Here is a 19,875-nt window from a genome sequence, read left to right as displayed (position 1 = left end):
GTGCGCTTCTCATTTTTGTTTCGCTTTGTAGTGTTGGTCGGGCTTCCCCAGCCTTGTTTGGAGCTGCACAACCTTTGATGCACTGGTGGTCGCTTTTTTCAAGTTCTGGTTCCATCTATTTGCCACCCGCCTGGGTCCTAGAGCGCAGAAGAAATCGTGTTTGGTCCGATGTCTTTTGTCAACCTGACTTATGAAGGTTGGTACTCCCTGTGACTGTGTGTGCAGCCTTCTGCTGCCATCTGTTGGTGTGTTACAAAATTAGTCTCTAAACTTTTTGATACCACCACAGCCCCCTCCGTATTTCCAGCACCCTTCCATATGACCCCTTCCCCCATCTCCATAACCCCTTATTATCCCAAAATCCCCTCATCTCAATATCTTACTATATCCCTTCCCTATCCCAGTTAAAAAAAAACAAAACAAAAAAAAAAAAACTACAACCCCTTGACTGATCATTGGAGTAATGAGCGGAAGTTGTGTGTACCTGACTATAGGAAATGCAGTGTGCTTGGCTGTAGGGGAAAGCCTGGGCAAGATACAAACGGCTCCTAGGGGGGTAGCAGTACATGTATACCGCAAGTCCCCTATGTGATCAAAATGTTGTTGTGACAGGTTCTCTTAAATGAGATATCAGGGATCTTTTAGAGCTCTGATGTCTCGCCTGTCCTCCATTGAAGTCATTGAAGCACAGATTGTGCTCTATTAGCTTCTTCCCCAGAAGTGACAGCAGAAACCAGAAGTGATGTTATACAAATCACATCTGGGATCTTACTAAGTAGTGGAGATCAATGGATGTACTGTACATTCACTGGTCTCCCTCATCTCTACCAAGAGACACCCCACATGTGGGTCCTGTAAAAGTCATCCTTCCCCATTTTATCAAAGCTAAATAAAAAATAATAATAATTAGGCCTGGAGTAAGGCGTTATATGATCTGTAGAATCATTATTTCCATTTTACCTTTTGGATTATGATGGTGAATGGTCCCATCATCTGGAATCCGCGTGCAAAGTACATGAGATAGCACCAACCAAGCACCAGCGCCACAGACATAGGGACTACCTCGCCATCCATACTCGTCAGCCTCAAAATCAGCACCGCAAAGATCATACAAGAGAAGGAAATCCTGCAAATTCGACACAAAATATTATAAGTTGGGCCACATTCCATGTGCATGTGATAGTGAGGACTTTGTAACTAAACCTAAGGGCTAAAATATCATATATTGCAGCTTGCCTGTCCTTAGATGTGGTAGCCTCATTACTTTTTATTTTTTTTAAAACATATTTCCAAAAGGTTTAGCCATGGTTTTCATATTGGATTTAGCTGTGATTGCACAGCCTCTAGATATATGCTACAGTCCTGTATAAAAAAAGAGGCTGAAAACAAATAAAAACCCAACGTGGTCAAGAATGTCACACATTTCTAACCTCATCAGATGGAATGGATCCTTCCACAATATATGCCTGATGAAGCACATCACACCAAATTTCATAGCCTGTGAGATCTGAAAAGAGAGAAGACAAGAAAATCTCTGATTCATGTGGTTCGCCAAGAGCTCCCCACCCTATACTGAGCCTATATGTTTGTTTTGGCCCTTTCTTCTCCTTCCCCTCTAGCATTCCCTCTGTGCCATTTCCTCTACTTCCTCTCCAGTCTCCATGTGCCATTTCCTCTACTTCATCTCCAGTGTCCATGTGCCATTTCCTCTACTTCTTCTCTAGTGTCCATGTGCCATTTCCTCTACTTCCTTTCCAGTGCCCATGTGCCATTTCCTCTACTTCCTCTCCAGTGTCCATGTGCCATTTCATCTACTTCCTCACTAGTGTCCATGGGCCATTTCCTCTACTTCCTCTCCAGTCTCCATGTGCTATTTCCTCTACTTCCTCTCTAGTTTCCATGTGCCATTTCCTCGACTTCCTCTCCAGTCTCCATGTGCTATTTCCTCTACTTCCTCTCCAGTCTCCATGTGCTATTTCCTCTACTTCCTCTCCAGTGTCCATGTGCCATTTCCTCTACTTCCTCTCCAGTCTCCATGTGCTATTTCCTCTACTTCCTCTCCAGTCTCCATGTGCTATTTCCTCTACTTCCTCTCCAGTGTCCATGTGCCATTTCCTCTACTTCCTCTCCAGTCTCCATGTGCTATTTCCTCTACTTCCTCTCCAGTGTCCATGTGCCTATTCTTCCCCTCCATTATCCCGCCTGTACCATTGCCTCACCTTCCATTCCGGTGTCCCCTAAAAGCCATTGCATCTCCATCACCTCCAATACCCCCTCCTCCACCCCCCAGTACAATTGCCTTTCCTTTCCCACCAGCATTCTTCTGTATCTTTGCTTCTCCTTCCCATTCACCATCCCTCCTGCACCATTGCTTCTCCTTCCCATTCACCATCCCTCCTGCACCATTGCTTCTCCTCGACCTCCAGTGTTCCCACTGTATCATTGCCTTTTCTTCCCTTTCAAAACCCCCCCTGTACCATTGCTTCTCCTTCCATTCCAGGATCCCCACTGCCTTTGCCCCTCCTTCCTTCTGGTGCCCCCACCTGTATCATCACCTCTCCTAACTCTTTAGCATCCCCCTGTACCATTCCACTCCAGAATCCCTCTGTATCTTTTCTTTCCCCTCCAGTGCCCCACATACCATCACCTCTCCTTCCCCTCCAGTGCTCCCCCTGTACCTTCACCTCCCCTTCCACTCCCTTGTCCCCTCACTGTACCTCTCCTTACCATTATTACCATTTCTTATCACCTCTCCTTACCATCACCTCTTCTTTCACTCCAGAATCCCTCTATACCTTTGTCTCTCCTTCCCTTCCAGTTTTCCTTCTGCACCTTCACCTCTCCTTTCCCTCCAGCATTTCCCTGGCCTCCACCATTGTCTCTACTACCACTTCAACATCTTTCTATAATTTTCTTCTCCATTCCTTCAAGTGCCCCCCCCCCGCCCGGATTGCCCCTCCTTCTACACTTCCATCATCCCCCCGCACCATCATCTCTCCATCTCCTCCAATGCCTCTCCTTTACCATTACCTCTCCTTCCCCTCGAGTGCTCGAGTGAATTCTGAAATCTCACCTCAATCAGCAAAATGGCACATGCTCCAATCACTGATATGATCTCACCAACCAGCCTCAGGAAGTCTGCGGAGGTGATATAAGATTCCTGTGTTGTGCAAGAAAATTGGGTAATTGTAAGAAAAAGCAGCCGATGCAAGTAAGTGTATCTGTATTCAGCAATTCACAAGAATATAGTACAATCCAAGACCAACTTCAGGTGTGAATGAGCACTCATAGGTTGGATCAGCTACTGACTCTTGACCTTTCCATAGCTCCCTGTGTTTCTACTCTATTTCACAAGGCTGACCCAAAGGTGTCCTCATGTTGTAGCTGAACTTTGCAATGATACATCTATTCCAATTACGGAATTAGGACACCGTGATTTTGCTTTGACGTTCGGAGCAGAACTACAGCCAGTAGGGATGGATAAGGGTGACTGGTATTGCACTGGAGGAACTTTTATGGTAGCTTTGATAGTTGTTTTTAGAAATTAGTGAATCAGTTTGCATCAGGACCCAAGCAAATTGGCTTGTTTACTGTGCATCAATGTGTAGCACTACCCATTCAGGGGCCACTGGATTTGTTTTGGGTCCCCCCATGCTTTGCACAGCCAGGCAGCAGGTATTCTCCCCACTTTGCACACTTGGAATCAGTAAACAGTCCTTGAGCTTTTTTTGTTGTTGTTGTTTTTATTAAGGAGTTAAGAACTTGGATGGGGTCTAGGGGTATATGGGAAGCCAAAAGGAACTGTAAACTTGAGTACAAAATTCATAGCAACAAATTCTGTACAAAAATGTACACCGAAAATAGCAATAGACTCAGTTAAGGAGTTCTGAAGTCCCCTTGTTGTACCTCCTCAGACCCCAGATGATTCTTCCAGGTATCCCTGGGCATAGGGTCCCAAGTACTGTCAATTAAGCAGTCCCGGATGAGAAATAGTAAGGTAAGGACCTGGCCACCCTCTCCCCTTATCTGACCCAGGGATTTTAGGAGTATTCACACTGTCCTGTCTTGTTAGCTTGGTGGGTTGGTGGCTGCCTTCAGGCCTTATGATGGGCTGGCTCCTTCCCTGCTGCACAGGTTATCCTCCCAAGGAGACAATGGGTCAGAGGGGATCCTCCCTTCCAGTGACCTGTCTGTAGGTAAGCCCTCTCCCTGGGACCCCTCCCAGGCTCTACACTCCACCCTTCCTCTCAGTCCATCTTCCACCCGACACTGCCCCTTGCCCTCCAGGCTCTGTGATATTTAAGCGTTGTCTTTGGTCACCATAACCAGCCTCCTGCAAACGGATTGGCCAAGGTCCCTCAAACATGCAGATATGTGCCTCCTCCCCATCTTCACTCCTATTTGAGAAAGTTCTCAGTTTCTGGAAAGGTGGGAAGACTCCAGAAGCCCTTACCTGTAGAGTCCCCTAGCCTGTCATAAGGTGAATTCACTCTACCTCACTCCCAGGCTGAGTCATCCCAGGCTGCTACCCAGCCTCTATCTAAAAAAAGAAAACAACAAAGCCTATCTAGCTAACTTTACAAATGTGTTGATAAGGATGCATAATTTCCTTTAGGATCGCACCTAATAACGTAGCACAACACAGGGATTGGCCATTCATTGTCTGTAGTCCAGAATGTCACCCAAGGAGAACTAGACCATTCTCTCTTTGAGTCTGGACTTCCCCTCTAGGGGGAGCCCATTGTCACCCTACACTTAGTAGACTGCCTTGTGCTTCTATGGACCAACCTTGTAACACCCTATTAAAGTGTAGATAAACCACGGCAAAGTACTTCTCTTATTTGCTACCACTGGGATTCGTTATACCTTCAAGATATGTTCAAAAAGTGCAAAAAATACCTGTTAATCCTGCCTTAAATCCTTTTGGGCAGATACCTTTCTCTGGTGTACTGTTAGGCGACTACAGAACACCTTGCCATGTTATAAAAATAGGGAAAGAAGGGGATGTTCTGTATCCTTCCTAAGATGGCTATGCTGCTCCTTCAGAAATACAGTGAACATTGTCCCCTTAGAACATGAACTTTTACTGGAAGGTTCGCTAAGGGAAAGTACAGGAAAAAAATGTCAGAAAAAAGAAATAGAATGAAGCCACTACAAGAACTGGTAAACTGCATTATTTTACATTTGTGTCATTGGGTTTAGATACAGTACAAAACATTATAAACCTTCCTATCTGCACCTTGTGTTTTTCACCTTTATAATACGTGCATTGATCATGTAGTTTCATGGTGTCATTTGTTGCCCTGTACACACAGCCTATAGTAGAGTAAATCTTCACATTCCGGTGTCAGAAGTTTCTGCTTGTGTACAAGCATGAGACATGCAGCTTGGCACTGCACAGGTTAATGCATGACTTCTGTCTGTAGTGTGAAAACTGACATTTCCTGTGAAGAAACTACATATCCCACAATCCCTGGGTCTAATGCTCTGCAGGTTAGAGCTGTTCAGTAGTCAGCTCTGACACAAATACAAACAGGCAAATATTACAATGCAGTCTTTCATCATTTTATCAGTCCCACATTTGTGATGCAACATGGAAATGGCAAGGTATATACTGGACACTGTATTACCCGGAAGAAGAAGTTATCTGTTCTTTTGATGAATAAGGACAAGCTAGGTGAATGAATGCTTGGAGAGTTGATCAGCCATGACACCACAAATTGCAGTCACAATCAGGGGCGGACTGACAACTCAAACAGGCATCCAGCGGACAGGTGATTATAAAAGGGCGTTACTTAACCCCTTCACTCCTGAGGGTAAAACAAATCTAAATGCCTAAGCGCAATTCTGCAACTTTGACATGTGTTAGTAAAACCGTACATACCATCACAACCAGGGGCGGACTGACAACTCATGGGGCCCCCGGGCTATAGGGGATCATGGGGCCCCTGTGTCCTTGCCCAAACTCAAAAAAGCCTATGAAAAAGGTACCAGGGGAATCTCATGGGGCCCCCTACTGACCCCGGGCCCTCTGGCATTGCCCGAGTTTCCAAATGGTCAGTCCGCCCTTGGTCACAATATATTAGTGCATCATTACATTTTCCTAAACACCTCTATTTTTTTTCAGAATGATGTCAGCAGCATCTCCTGTATTTCAGTAATGGTTTTGTATAATGAATATTCACATTGCCCATCTATTTGATTGATTTTTGCTTTGTAGACAGAAAATGCAGACAGAATTATCTGACTTGTCTCACCTGTAGGGTTTTCTGGACAAACAGGGTGATGTCCATTGGATTGGTGTTGTTGTCTTCTCGTGGTTTGATAGGTCGGTTGGCGAAGCAGAGGGACACACAGATCATATATGTCAGATAAATTATGGCTAAGATCCATATATATGGGCGCCCGGTTCTCTGCCACTTCTTCTGTAACAGCTCTTTTATAGGGGAGATGTTTAATATTTTGTTAGCCTAGAAATGAAAACAGATTTCTTATAGGTTGGATCACTGCAAAAAATTGAGCTGTTGACTTATTGGTAAAAGGAGCCCAACCTGATCACGGGGCACAGTTGGACCAGGAGCCTCTCCTGTCTTTGCATCATCAAGCCATCATTTGCACTATGCAGGACCAAATGTATTAAAATATCATTTTTATTACTCACCTGGCTTTTTTTTGATGATGCAATCAACTCCAGTATGGATTGTCCTTCCCTTGTATCGATCTCCGACATGTCATACATCACGGTAGTAACTGGGCCAAATGTCCATTGGGTTTTTCGTTTCTTGTGAATCAGGTGCTGGAACATCTGCCAGAAAAATTGTATTGGCCATTAAAACCCAACTCCAGCAAGAGTCTCTGATTTTTTTGCTGTCTTCATGTATAATGGGAAGATTTACCCTCATGTACTATTAGGAGATCATTTTAATTTAGGGCTGAAGGCTAACAGCCTAAGACATCTGGTTGCCACCGTGTATCCCAAGTCTCCCAACCTGAAGGCACAAATCCATTGATGACATCTACATCAAGTCCATTCAACTCAAAAATGAAGATTTGCTATGTTATAGGGATATCTATAAATGTTAATTCTGTCTAAGCAGTGCCCTACAATATTGATGTTTTTTTCCCACCTCCTGAAAGACAGCAGCGCCCTTCTTGATGAGGGTGCCTAGGCTCTCCAGTGCCTACAACAATATATTTACATATCTGCTGTGTGAGAGCTAAGGCACTGCTGCCACTGAATGCTAGTCTCAATAGTTTGGAGTGATATTTGAAGATGTCACTGCTGTGCTGCTTCCTGTTCTCTTTGATGGAGAGGAAGCTGGACCTGACGGCCTGCAGTGCAAGGACCCCCCCTGCTCCTGCTTAATTTATTTTGTAAATTAGTGTTTCTTTACCCTTATGCTACTTCTTGAATATTCCCAAACTAGTCAATCATCAGATCAGCAATCATTAAGATGGGGCAACTCTGACACAAGGAAACAAAGCCCTGCCCATCTGCCAAAAGCCACCTACACACATCAACCCATTACAGAACAAGGCATAGTAAGAGAGTAATGGGGAAAGATCTAGTGCATGTAGTCCCTAGGCAATACTGGTGACTTTTCCCTCTCTCTGTCCTTTTTTGGGCACAACTTCCACAATACAGGTCCTCTTTAACTCTGTTTTACAACAGAGCATTTACCCACCACCACATTTCCTTCAACAGCGGCCAACTTCAGCGGGGTGAGTCCCTGTCTGTTGGTTATCTCATTCAGAGGCTTCTCATGAGGTTTGCGATCCTGGGACAACAGGAAGTCAAACATTTGGCATGAAAGACTTGCATTGGGTTGTAGAACGAGAATGTGCAGAACTGTGTTACCTGTTGATATCATAAACACAAAGGGTAAATGATTTAAACAAAAATAATATACGTTCATGAAATTATTTGCATGCGACCTGTTGAAACAAAAATCAAGTTCAAAAATGTTTTCTTGAATTTTTCTTAAATTTCTCTAGCAGGTCCATGTCACAAACTATGGAGGGTTGCTGGTCTTGAAGTTTGACTGAAGTGCTCTCCTCTCCGGAGGAGAGGTCCAAGTTTTGATAATGGGAGATAAGGATGGCACCAAGAGAGCCTGGAGATCCAGATCCTGTGAGTAGAACATGCCTCAAAATGAGCCCATGCTCCCAGAACGTTCAGGGATTTTTTTTGCCCCTTTTGATGCCATTGGAGTCCAGGGATAATGAACAAGTGCCGGAGTGTGAAGAGTGGGCTACTAGTGATATCTATGCTGGCTGATGTGCCCTGGAGGTTAGGAGCGAAGTCAGCGTCTGGCTATCTTACTCCACTTCTCACTAGCGCCCTCCCTTAATACATTTTTCAACAACTGAGGCATTCAAACCAGAAGACTGAGTAAATACTATGAATCAATGGTCATCATAACCCTAAGGAGGTGTCACCGTGGTGCAATCCATTCATATTGTATTGAGTTGTGTCATCACATCAACATTGCTCTCTGTATAGGATCGCCCCTGGGTAAGAGAAGAGTCAAGGAGGAAGAAGACCCAGCGCAACACATGATTGGCCTATATACATTTGAAAAAGATGTATAAAATAGAATATATATGCTGAGGGCTTTAACACAGGGAGTGTGATGAGTAGGACGTGATCCTAGTCCAAACCCATGAGAGCGAGCCCTCCTGGAAGCTGTCACCTGTGCTGGATACAAGGGTTGTCTATACATTCGGCTGTGGGGCAAGGAATTCCTCGGCTGCAAATGATTGGTCCAGTACAGTGAGGGCATCCTAGAAGGCTCGCTCACAGTGAGGGCATCCTAGAAGGCTCGCTCACATGGGTTTGGACTAGGATCCAAACACGTCCTAGCTCATCACTGGTGATGAGTGACTCATAAAGCATAGACTGAGGAAATAACAGCACAAGGGTCAAGAAGTAAATTTGCAGTGACCTTGTGAGATGTTTTCTGAATTCTTACTGCAGTTGATTACACAATACATGAATTATGGCAAATTGAATTCACTTTCTGATGTTAATGAAGTTGCAGTTTGCTGGATGGTATCTCAGTGATTATCCAACATGTTATCGTCCAGTAGGTTTGTTAAAGCTCCGGGGTCCCCCCACCTGTGATCTCTTTTCCCGTCCTGGAGCCCCCCTTTTTGTATATGTTAACATTTTTTTTTATGTATCTTGTTTGGATAGCTCCAGCCTAGTTAAGAGGCACACTGACTTCTTCCTCTTCGGATCTTCATACAGCAGTGGATGGTCCTCAGTGAAGCAGAAAGCAGCACCCAAGTGATGGATTCAGCACAGCTCTCTGCATAAACACACAGTGAGTGCAGACCATCGTGGTCATGACTCCTCAGGGGCGGGTCCCTGATGCCCCGCAATCACAGTATACCCTGCATTATGCTGCATGTCACTCAACCCAGAAGACTGAGGACATCTTGTGGTGCAGAAGCTTTACTGCAAGGGCCAGCACCAGAAAAGAGTGTTGCAGCTGGGATTTTTCTTAATATTGTTAGAATACCATAATATATGAAAATAGCCCAGAGATGAGCTTTAAAAACAATATACTCACCCCAACAATCCTGGGCCCGCATATCAGCTCCATTATCTAGAAGTAGTTTGACAATTTCCACATCACCTACACAAGCAGCAAAGGTCAGGATATGTTCACCTGAAAACCACATTAGACAAAAATTATAATTCAGCAGTTTTTGGCTGCCCAATGGACCAACTGATCACACATTTGACAAAAATTTTAATTTTTATGCTTCCTTTTGGTCTATTAATTATACCATTGATAAAGTTTTGTTATATCTCTTCGATACAAAAAATACCCATTGATCCTGTTAGAAATCCAGAGAGCATAGCTTTATATGCACATTGAAGTGATATCATAAGTAACGGTAGCATCCTTGCCCAGTTCATCTCTATGTAATTATGTATGTAATGGAGATAAGGGGGGGGAGTTCTGTAATTCTAATACTTCCTGTCCACTGCTGCTCCATAGACACAGTACAGTGAGCGAGTGTCATCACGCTAGGACAGGAAATCTGCTACTGGCAGGATCACCATGTAATAAGAAAGCATTGCAAGCCTAATCCAGCCACCAACTTCATAGCAATAGTAAGCTGCAATAAATGATTTTTGCTTTTGGGTTTAGATACACTTTAAAATGAAATCACAGGTTTGTTGAGGAAAGTAAATGTAAACCCTAAATGGATGATATTTCATTTCCTAAAGCACTGTGTATCATAAACAATTGCTATTCCTTTTAATAAAATATCATCTCAGTGCTGATCTCCTCCAGTCCCTCTCAGTCACTTCCTCTCTACATGCACTTGCTCCAGCCACCCCCTGAACCCCATTGCCCAGGACCAGTTTCCTACTTGGAACCAATGCCAGAACACATCTGCGCAATGTGTGTCCTCATGGTTGATTGTAGCCTCCGGTAGGGTCATATGTGTGAGAGTGACAACGCAGGAGCACAATTGACAGACAGGTTTGGAAAGTAGTCATTCCTTAGCAGGAAGTGCCCGGGCAAGGACTGTCATGGTGGGATCATCAGGTATTCTTATACTGAAAGCTTCTGATTTTCCAAAGATTGAAAGTGACTTATAAAATTAAATCTACCTACTCTACGTACTGTTATGTATATACAGTATATACTGTATTTATATATATATATATATATATATATATATACATATACATATACATACATACACACACACACACTGAAGATACACTCACTGGCCACCTTATTAGATGCACCTTGCTAGTGCCAAAAAAAGATCTCCCACACCATTACACCACCACCACCAGCCTGAACCGTTGATACAAGGCAGGATGGATCCACCACACCATGATACCACCACCACCAGCCTGAACCGTTGATACAAGGAAGGATGGATCCACCACACCATGACACCACCACCACCAGCCTGAACCGTTGATACAAGGCAGGATGGATCCACCACACCATGACACCACCAACCTGAACTGTTGATACAAGGCAGGATGGATCCACCACACTATGACACCACCACCACCAGCCTGAACCGTTGATACAAGGCAGGATGGATCCACCACACCATGATACCACCACCACTAGCCTGAACCATTGATACTTGGCAGAATGGATCCACCACACTATGATACCACCACCACCAGCCTGAACCGTTGATACAAGGCTGGATGGATCCACCACACCATGACACCACCACTACCAGCCTGAACCGTTGATACAAGGCAGGATGGATCCACCACACCATGACACCACCACTACCAGCCTGAACCGTTGATACAAGGCAGGATGGTTCCACCACACCATGACACCACCAGCCTGAACTGTTGATACAAGGCAGGATGGTTCCACCACACCATGACACCATCAGCCTGAACCGTTGATACAAGGCAGGATGGTTCCACCACACCATGACACCACCACCACCAGCTTGAACCATTGATACAAGGCAGGATGGACCCATGCTTTCATGAATGACGCCAAATTCTGACCCTCCCATCTGAATATCGCAGCTAAAATCGATTGCCCATTCTCCTCTGACCTCTGACATTTTCCTCCACACAACTGCCGCTCACTGGATATTTTCTCTTTTTTTGACCATTCTCTGTAAACTCTAGAGATGGTTGTGCTTGAAAATCCCAGTAGATCAGCAGTTTTTGAAATACTCAGACCAGCCCGTCTGGCAACGACAACCAAGCCACGTTCTATGCCACTTACATCCCCTTTCTTCCCCATTCTGATGCTCGGTTTGAACTTCAGCAAGCCGTCTTTACCAAGTCTAGATGCCTAAATGTATTGAGTTGCTGCCATGTGATTGGCTGATTAGCAATTTGTGTTACCAAGAAATTTAACATTTGTACCTAATAAAGTAAGTGTATATAAAAGTTTGAAAACAGCTGTAGTAAAGAGTTACCCTTTAAAGGTGAGTACTGAAAATATTTGATCACCTGATGAGAAACCCACCAAAATAAAACAGGTTTTTAGGGTTCAGCGCAAAGAAACTTCCGGTAGCTTTTGGAAATCTGACATCTGCGCCTCTGTGGATCAGAGCCCTAACTAGGTGCATATTTTGGTTGACGGCAGCGATGTGTAAGGCAGTCTGACCTGAAGAGGAAATTGAAGAAATCAAGCATTAATACTAAAAATAACAATAATAATGTGTACTATTAATAAAAATGATGATTATAACATATATACACGATATTGCCTAAAGTATTGGGCTGCCTGCTTTTACACACAAACTTTAATGTCCTCCCAGTCTTAGTCCGTAGGGTTCAATATTGAGTTGGCCCCGCCCTTTGCAGCTATAACAGCTTCAACTCTTCTGGGAAGGCCGTCCACAAGGTTTAGGAGGGTGTCTATGGGAAGGTTGGACCATTCTTCCAGAAGCACATTTGTCAGGTCAGGCACTGATGTCGGGGGAGGAGGCCTGGCTCGCAGTCTCCTCTCTAATTCATCCCAAAGGTGTTCTATGGGGTTGAGGTCAGGACTCTGTGCAGGCCAGACAAGTTCCTCCACCCCAGACTGGCTCCTCCATGTCTTTATGGACCTTGCTTTGTGCACTGGTGTGCAGTCAGTTTGGAACAGGAAGGGGTCATCCCCAAACTCTTCCCACAAAGTTGGGACCATGAAATTGTCCTGAATGTCTTGGTATGCTGACGCCTTAAGAGTTCCCTTCACTGGAACTAGGGGGCCAAGCCCAACCCCTGAAAAACGACCCCACACCATGATCCCTCCTCCACCAAACTTTACACTTGGAAAATTCAGTCAGGCAAGTACCGTTCTCCTGGCCACCCCCAATCCCAGACACGTCCATCGGATTGCCAGACAGAGAAGCGTGATTGGTCACTCCAGAGAACACGTCTCCACTGCTCTAGAGTCCAGTGGCGGCATGCTTTACACAACTGAATCAGACGCTTTGCATTGCACTTGGTGATGTACGGATTGGATGCAGCTGCTCGGCCACGGAAACCAGTTCCATGAAGCTCTCTATGCACTGTTGTTGTGCTCATGTGAATCATGGGCATCTGGAGTGTGTGTTACTGCTGCTGCACCCACCCACATACATCTACAGGACCAGTCTACAGAATCTTATTTAACCACAAGACCAGGTCTCCCACCAGTTGGCTTACCGCGATAAAAGTCAGATGTCATAGGCTGGTTAATCAGTTCAGGCGCCTCGTCTAGCAGAACCTCCACAGCCTCCAGGTTCTCGTACTGGATGGCCACATGTAGAGCCGTCTCTCCCTTGGCACCTGTGTGAGAAAATCGATATACTCATATATTCTGAAATATACATAACCAGGATTCTTTAAAGGAGAAGAACAGCCAAAGCTCTTTGGGCTGTACTTCTCCTGTGGATCCCAGGAGTGCAGTTTGTTCTGCACTCCTGTGACCCGTTTTAAGCCGATCACAGCTGGGGCCCATTGTCGGCTGACGTCACTCAGCTGGACCAGGCTGGAGAAAGATCATGACTTCAGAGCCTGAGCCAGCTGCTCTCTCCCCCTCCACAGCCCAGCGCTCCATTGAGCGAGGGGGGGGGGGCGGAGCAGAGCAGACGGAGCGCCGGGGGGGGGCATGGCAGACTTTTTGTTTAGAGTGACTGTGAGAACTCAGATCAGTGGTCATGTGTCAGTGACCATGAAAATGCTCCATTTGCTTTCATCTCCGTAAAGATGCAGCCATCTTTGTTCAGACATCACCCAAGGTCGCCTTTACTTCTTGGACTGGGATAGTGGCTCAGAGAGGTGACGCAATCATGTAAATCCTAGTGTCTGCCAATTCTTGCTTGTGTTTACAAAGGTCTGACACAGATCAGCCCCTGCTGTAGCTTCTCACCTTTTGACTTCCTTTAAGCTGGGGGAGAGGAGACTGAGAAAATGCTTCCTCCTGCCTGCAGCACAGGGGTGATATCATCTCTGCCTAGTTAAAGCCATTAAATGCTTTGGCATCAATGGAAGTATACAATGCTTCATACTTAGATTGTAAGCTCCAAGGAGCAGGGCCCTCCTAACCCTCTGGTATTGAACTGTATTGTTGCTGTATTGTTTCCCATTATATTGTAAAGCGCTGAGCAAACTGTTGGCGCGATATAAATCCTGTATTATAATAATAATTATTGAGAGGGAGAAATAGTGCCAATTGTTGGTATCAGGGGAAGCAATATTTCTTTAGCACTGGTGTCATTGGGAGGAATGGTGCTCCATTGTTGGTGTCAGTCTGAGGAATAGCCCCTTGTAGCAGAAGGAGGAATAGTGCCAATCGATATCAGGGGAAACGAATAGTACCCCATCATTGGTGTCAGAAGGAATGGTGCCTGATTGTTGGTGTCCAACCCACATGGAAGAAAATATATTTGAAATATATTTGAAATATTCTTCCCAAATATATTGACATATATTTGAAATACTACAATTTTGGCCATATTCAATATATTTAAAAATATACTTCAGTAAATATACAGTATATATACTGTATGTTGAAATGTGTTTTTATTACAAAATATATGAAAAATATTTTTAAAAATACATTTTCAAATATACTGTATGTCTTTAAAAATACAAATCTACATTTTTCTGGAATGCATTTACAAATATATATATATATATATATATATATATATATATACTGCATGTTGAAATGTGTTTTTTATATGTTACAAAATATATGAAAAACATTTTTAAAAATATATATTTTTAACTATATTGTTCAGATTTTTATTTTACATATAAAAAAAGTAATTTTAACATATATTTTTACATATATTTGTAAATGCATTCCAAAAATGTAGATTTGTATTTTTAAAGACATACAGTATATTTCAAATGTATTTTTAAAAATATTTTTTACATATATTTTGAAATATAAAGGCATTTCAACATACATTATATATATATATATATATATATATATGTATTTAATATGCCCAAAATTGTAGTATCTCAAATATATGTCAATATATTTGGGAAGAATATTTTTAAAATATATTTCAAATATATTTTTCTTCCATATGGGTAGAAACAGATAAAAGTGAGCAAAGGGCCGCATCTGGCCCTTGGGCTGCAGTTTGGAGACCACTGGTCTAGGGGAAAACAAAGATATACTTACCTAATCCACCAATCCTTCGAGTGCAAAACTGGTCTCCGCCGCTCCTGCCTCCGCCCCCTCTTGCACGCTTGTGAATGGGCTGTTTCTGACGTTATCACGCCCATAGACCAGCTCTGGATGTGAGGACTGCAAGAACAGTCCACTGCTGGGTGTGGGGGAGCGCTGTTTTCCAGAGGATCAGAGAATTGGGTAAGTACAGCGTTTCCCTGGGCCCCTGGACAAAATGAACACTTAAAACATACAGCATTGGTACAGCCCCACTGCATTGTGAAATAAAAGTTTTGACCGAAGTTCTTCTTTAACTCAATGTTTATGTGTCTGGAGTTCAGCGTTAAGCCAAGCCTCCTATGTCATCTGCTCTGTATGAACGTATCACTCACCCCTTTGGAATGGGTCACACTTTTCATCTTCCAGAAGCTCTTTCAGTTGTTGGATATCATTTTCTTTTGCGGCCCGAAGAAGTGGAATGTCATGAATCCTAAACAAAAAAGTACCAAAAAAAAAAACAACCACAAAGTACTTCTAAAGTGTGATTTTGGGTTCTATATATAATATGAAATATAAGAGGTTTTTATATATTAAATAAATATATATAAACATTTTGGGGTTTATCAGAACATACAGGGGTTGGACAAAAGTGACATGTTTGGTGTTGAAAGTGGAAGTGATGTAATGTTCTTTTGCTTTTGCTGTGCGATGAGACACCCAACTAAGAGGTAGGAAGCCTCACTTTCGTCATTCACTGCGTGAGCTGCTAGTGATACGGAGTCATGTGTCAGAGCTTACTGAGCTTCAAAGATGGAAAAATTGTTGGGGCCGCTTAGCTGGTGCCTCTGTGACTGACGTTGACAATTTATCAGCCATGTCGCCAGGTACAGAATCAAAGGTGATGACGGCAGATATAGTTTCCGAGAAAACGTCGTCTGCATAAGCGTAAGCGCGGTCCACATGGTCAACTGACCGAAAGAGACAAAAGGACATTGCGCAGGATTGTGACCCGAGATATGGAAACAACTGCTGCAAAATTGACTGCAGAGCTCAATCTCAGTCTTCACAACACTGTCTTCATGAGACGAAGATTGAGCTCTGCAGCACCACCCCATGCATGCACCCCTGCTGTGTATTCCGGGCTGCATGAGCCCATTGTTGAACCCTGGTCCAGAGCATGGCGGGTGCCATGGGTTGAGGGGAGGAAGATCAACATCTGTTTGCTGGTCTGCTCTTACTGCTAAGAACCTGAAAGCGGCCAGTATGGCTGGGGAAGAAGTTAATGGAGCTTGATCAGCACTCTATTTGTTTCAATGGAGGGCAGGAGAGACATCAAGGGTCTTTTAAACCCCTGATGTCTCTGAACGAGAACCAGTCACCAAAAAAAGAATCACATAACAAAGGTTAGTAACAAAAAAAAAAAGTAAAAAAAAAAAAGTGTAAAAATGTAAAGTTACATCCAAGCACTTAAAGTAGTTGTAAATCTCAGACATGAAATATTACCAAAGCATTTCCCTCTATAGGTGTGTGCTTGTCTCAGTCCAGAACATTAAGTGTCATTTCTGTCTGCTGCCTCATTCCTCTGCTATCAGCATAAGTCACTTCTGATGCATTTTCCTGACACCAAGAGAAAAAAAGGTGACAGGAGAGGGCATAGCCTGTGATTGACATCCTCCTCTGTGTTCCTTTGTGCTGTGTGAAGAGGGTGTGTCCCTTTCCTCCAATCAGCTATCAGAGCTCTGTTCACTTATGTAACTTCAGCTCCCCGCCCCCTGCTTTTCAGAGCTACATCCAAGCACTTAAAGTGGTTGTAAATCTCAGACATGAAATATTAACAAAGCATTTCCCTCTATAGGTGTGTGCTTGTCTCAGTCCAGAACACTAAGTGGCATTTTTGTCTGCTGCCTCATTCCTCTGCTATCAGCATGAGTCACTTCTGATGCATTTTCCTGACACCAAGAGAAAAAAAGGTGACAGGAGAGGGCATAGCCTGTGATTGACATGCTCTGCTGTGTTCCTGTGTGAAGGAGGTGTGTGTCCCTTTCCTCCAATCAGCTCTCAGAGCTTATGTAACCTCAGCTCCCCGCTCCCTGCTTTTCAGAGCTACATCCAAGCGCTTAAAGTGGTTGTAAATCTCAGACATGAAATATTAACAAAGCATTTCCCTCTATAGGTGTGTGCTTGTCTCAGTCCAGAACACTAAGTGGCATTTTTATCTGCTGCCTCTTTCCTCTGCTATCAGCATGAGTCACTTCTGATGCATTTTCCTGACACCAAGAGAAAAAAAGGTGACAGGAGAGGGCATAGCCTGTGATTGACATCCTCCACTGTTTTCCTGTGTTCTGTGTGAAGGAGGGGTGTGTCCCTTTCCTCCAATCAGCTCTCAGAGCTCTCCTCGCTTATGTAACCTCAGCTCCCCGCTCCCTGCTTTTCACAGCTGAGAGATCCTGTGTAAATTCTGTACTTTGAACGGATAAAATATGGAAGTAAATAAACAGGTACAACTTATGTAGGAGGATTTGTTTCATCTCTGTATATCACCTGAGGCCAGTCACTTCACTGGGTTACATATACCTGTTTACATCCACCTTAAGATCTCCCCCCAAATTTTTGGCCCCTCATACCCATATACACACATGTATGAAAGTAAATGCATGCTCCGTGGACGTCTACGCATGAAAACATCTATAGTGCTACACATGTTCCATTTCGCCGCACACAGAGAGCAATAAATCTAGGCCCATTATACACAGTTAAAACTGATGATCTGTAGAGGCTTTTAAAGTGTGGAAAATATAGGGTACCAGAGTTTTGCATTGGCACATGTAATTTCAAGGTTTGACATGTGTGGGCATCTGTATACTCGTCGCAACCTCATTGTTTATATTTTATCAAAAAATTGGATAATAGATGGCATTTATGTGCCCTGGCAGCGAAAGGGTCAAAGTGACAGTGTCCTCTGATAGCCCCTCCCGCTCACTAATAAGTGTTCCTAACTGCTGCAAGAGCCCACCTTGGGTAAGGTCCCGTGTGGAAGCTTACCCAATTTGATGACTGCACTGCCTCCTTCCAACATCATAGTATCATGACCTGGCAATTGGCCACTCCAGACTGAGCACTCTCACATGGTGGGTAGTCCACATGCTCCACCATACGTGGAAGCCCTGCTAGGTAAGGGCAGTAATTCAGCTTGGAAGCAGTGAGGGTCTTGAGATTTGTCAGTAGACCTTGCTTGGTCTGAATGGGCAAAGTGACAATTTCCCTGTAGGCATGACAAGTAGAATGGTACGATACAGATCTTGCTGGGAAAATCCACTCCAAAATCAAACCTCTCCTGGATGTCAGCTCAAATCTAAAACCTCTCCCCCGTAATTCAAGCCAAACCTTATACTGATACAGTATTATATAGGAAGTTGAGTCTTCTATGGTGAGCCTGGGAATATTCCCATAACCGTACCTCTTCCATTGGACCAGCTCTGTTTTCTCCTCATCCAACTGAAGACGGTTGATAGTCCATGTCCTGATGTCCTGCGTGATCCTACGTAGCATCTCCAATGTTTCATCCGGTGTAGACCATTTGAAGCGGCATTATATGTTGGCATCTAGAGAAATAAATAGCAAAAGACATGGAAACAGACGTTCAAGCTGTTTACTCCTTGTACCTGTCCGACATCTCACCTGAATATCTCCAGCCCCCAGCCTCACCAGACCAGTTCCTCTGCTGAGATTCAACCTAGCCTCAACCGGGTCATGTTTTGAAGCCTCAACCTTTCCTGTGTCTGGAATGTAAACCACAGTGCATTCTATTCAACTGTAAAACAAAGATAAGGATCTAAAATGGAATTGAAGAACTATTTGCATCTTAAAGGGAAACTAAATGATATCTTTATGGTCCACAAATAATCCATACACATCCACTACCTAAAGCAGAAGTCCATGCTTTCCCAAACTAAGCTTAGACCTGCTCCCACCTCCCTAATAACTCATTTTCTAACTACATTGTGCATGGAAGATGTCCGTACTTACCTATTCTGAGGACTCTCTGGTCTGGTCATATGAATGTCTCTCAGCAATGGCTTCAGGGGAGAGGAGGGACAACTGACAATGGATGTCCCATAGTAAGAAAAGGTGTTGGAAGTATTATGGGAGCAGGTTTAAAATGGTCGTAAACCTCAGACACTCTAATCTTCTTTGCAATCTGTCAATAACAGGACAAGGAAACCATATATAAAAATAGCCTGCTAGGTCCAGGAAAGTGTAGAGCTTGAGTCAGAAAATTTTACAGATTTGAAAAAGTGAGCAATACCACAACAAAATGATTTTGTAGCATGTGTCTTGGTTTTTAATAACACCACATTATCAATAGAGATGGGCTAATTGTTTAGCCCAAACCTAGGTTCAGACCAAACTGTTTGCCCAGTCAGTCCCCTGTTCGGCAGAAGTCGAACATCATATATAGAAGCAGTATTTCTACTGCTATCATATTTGAAAACTTTCTGCTGTCAATGGTTGCTAAGGAAGTTGCAGGTGCTGGCACCCATTGTGTCCCTAGCAACCAATGATGTCATCAAGTCCATTAACTTACATGGCCAGGATTCCCTGGGGGTGGGAACAGCAGTGACAATGCTGCCGAAATATGGTCACGGATGACGTTTGGTCGATGATGTCACCACTAACCCTGCTTCTTCCTTTTATATAGCTGATGACAACTCAGGGAAATGTCATTCAGCAAGCAGTAGCATCGGGTTTGGTC

General features: G+C 43.8%; 1 protein-coding gene across 3 annotated transcripts in view; it reads right to left on the bottom strand.

Annotated features, from left to right (window-relative positions):
• LOC149441703 (transient receptor potential cation channel subfamily V member 6-like) overlaps positions 1-18,934 on the bottom strand; it is a 28,153-nt gene extending 9,219 nt beyond the window's left edge. The window contains exons 1-12 of one of the 3 annotated variants that reach the window (XM_089657026.1): positions 18,801-18,934; positions 18,580-18,724; positions 15,515-15,612; positions 13,160-13,282; positions 11,991-12,131; positions 9,576-9,674; positions 7,686-7,858; positions 6,662-6,805; positions 6,258-6,470; positions 3,074-3,160; positions 1,431-1,507; positions 961-1,126 (exon numbers count right to left, since the gene is read on the bottom strand). In XM_089657026.1, coding sequence (XP_089513152.1) covers positions 961-1,126; positions 1,431-1,507; positions 3,074-3,160; positions 6,258-6,470; positions 6,662-6,805; positions 7,686-7,858; positions 9,576-9,674; positions 11,991-12,131; positions 13,160-13,282; positions 15,515-15,612; positions 18,580-18,671 — 1,413 coding nt within the window. In that variant the 5' untranslated portion in view covers positions 18,672-18,724; positions 18,801-18,934. The other 2 variants (XM_089657025.1, XM_089657027.1) reach the window with 2 other exon arrangements.
• Positions 18,935-19,875: the final 941 nt, after the last annotated feature.

Source organism: Staurois parvus, unplaced genomic scaffold, assembly GCF_062004578.1.
Source record: "Staurois parvus isolate SC_StPar_1 unplaced genomic scaffold, SC_StPar_1.0 ptg000957l, whole genome shotgun sequence".
Lineage (NCBI taxonomy): Eukaryota > Metazoa > Chordata > Amphibia > Anura > Ranidae > Staurois > Staurois parvus.
This window is presented reverse-complemented; position numbering and strand designations above follow the sequence as displayed.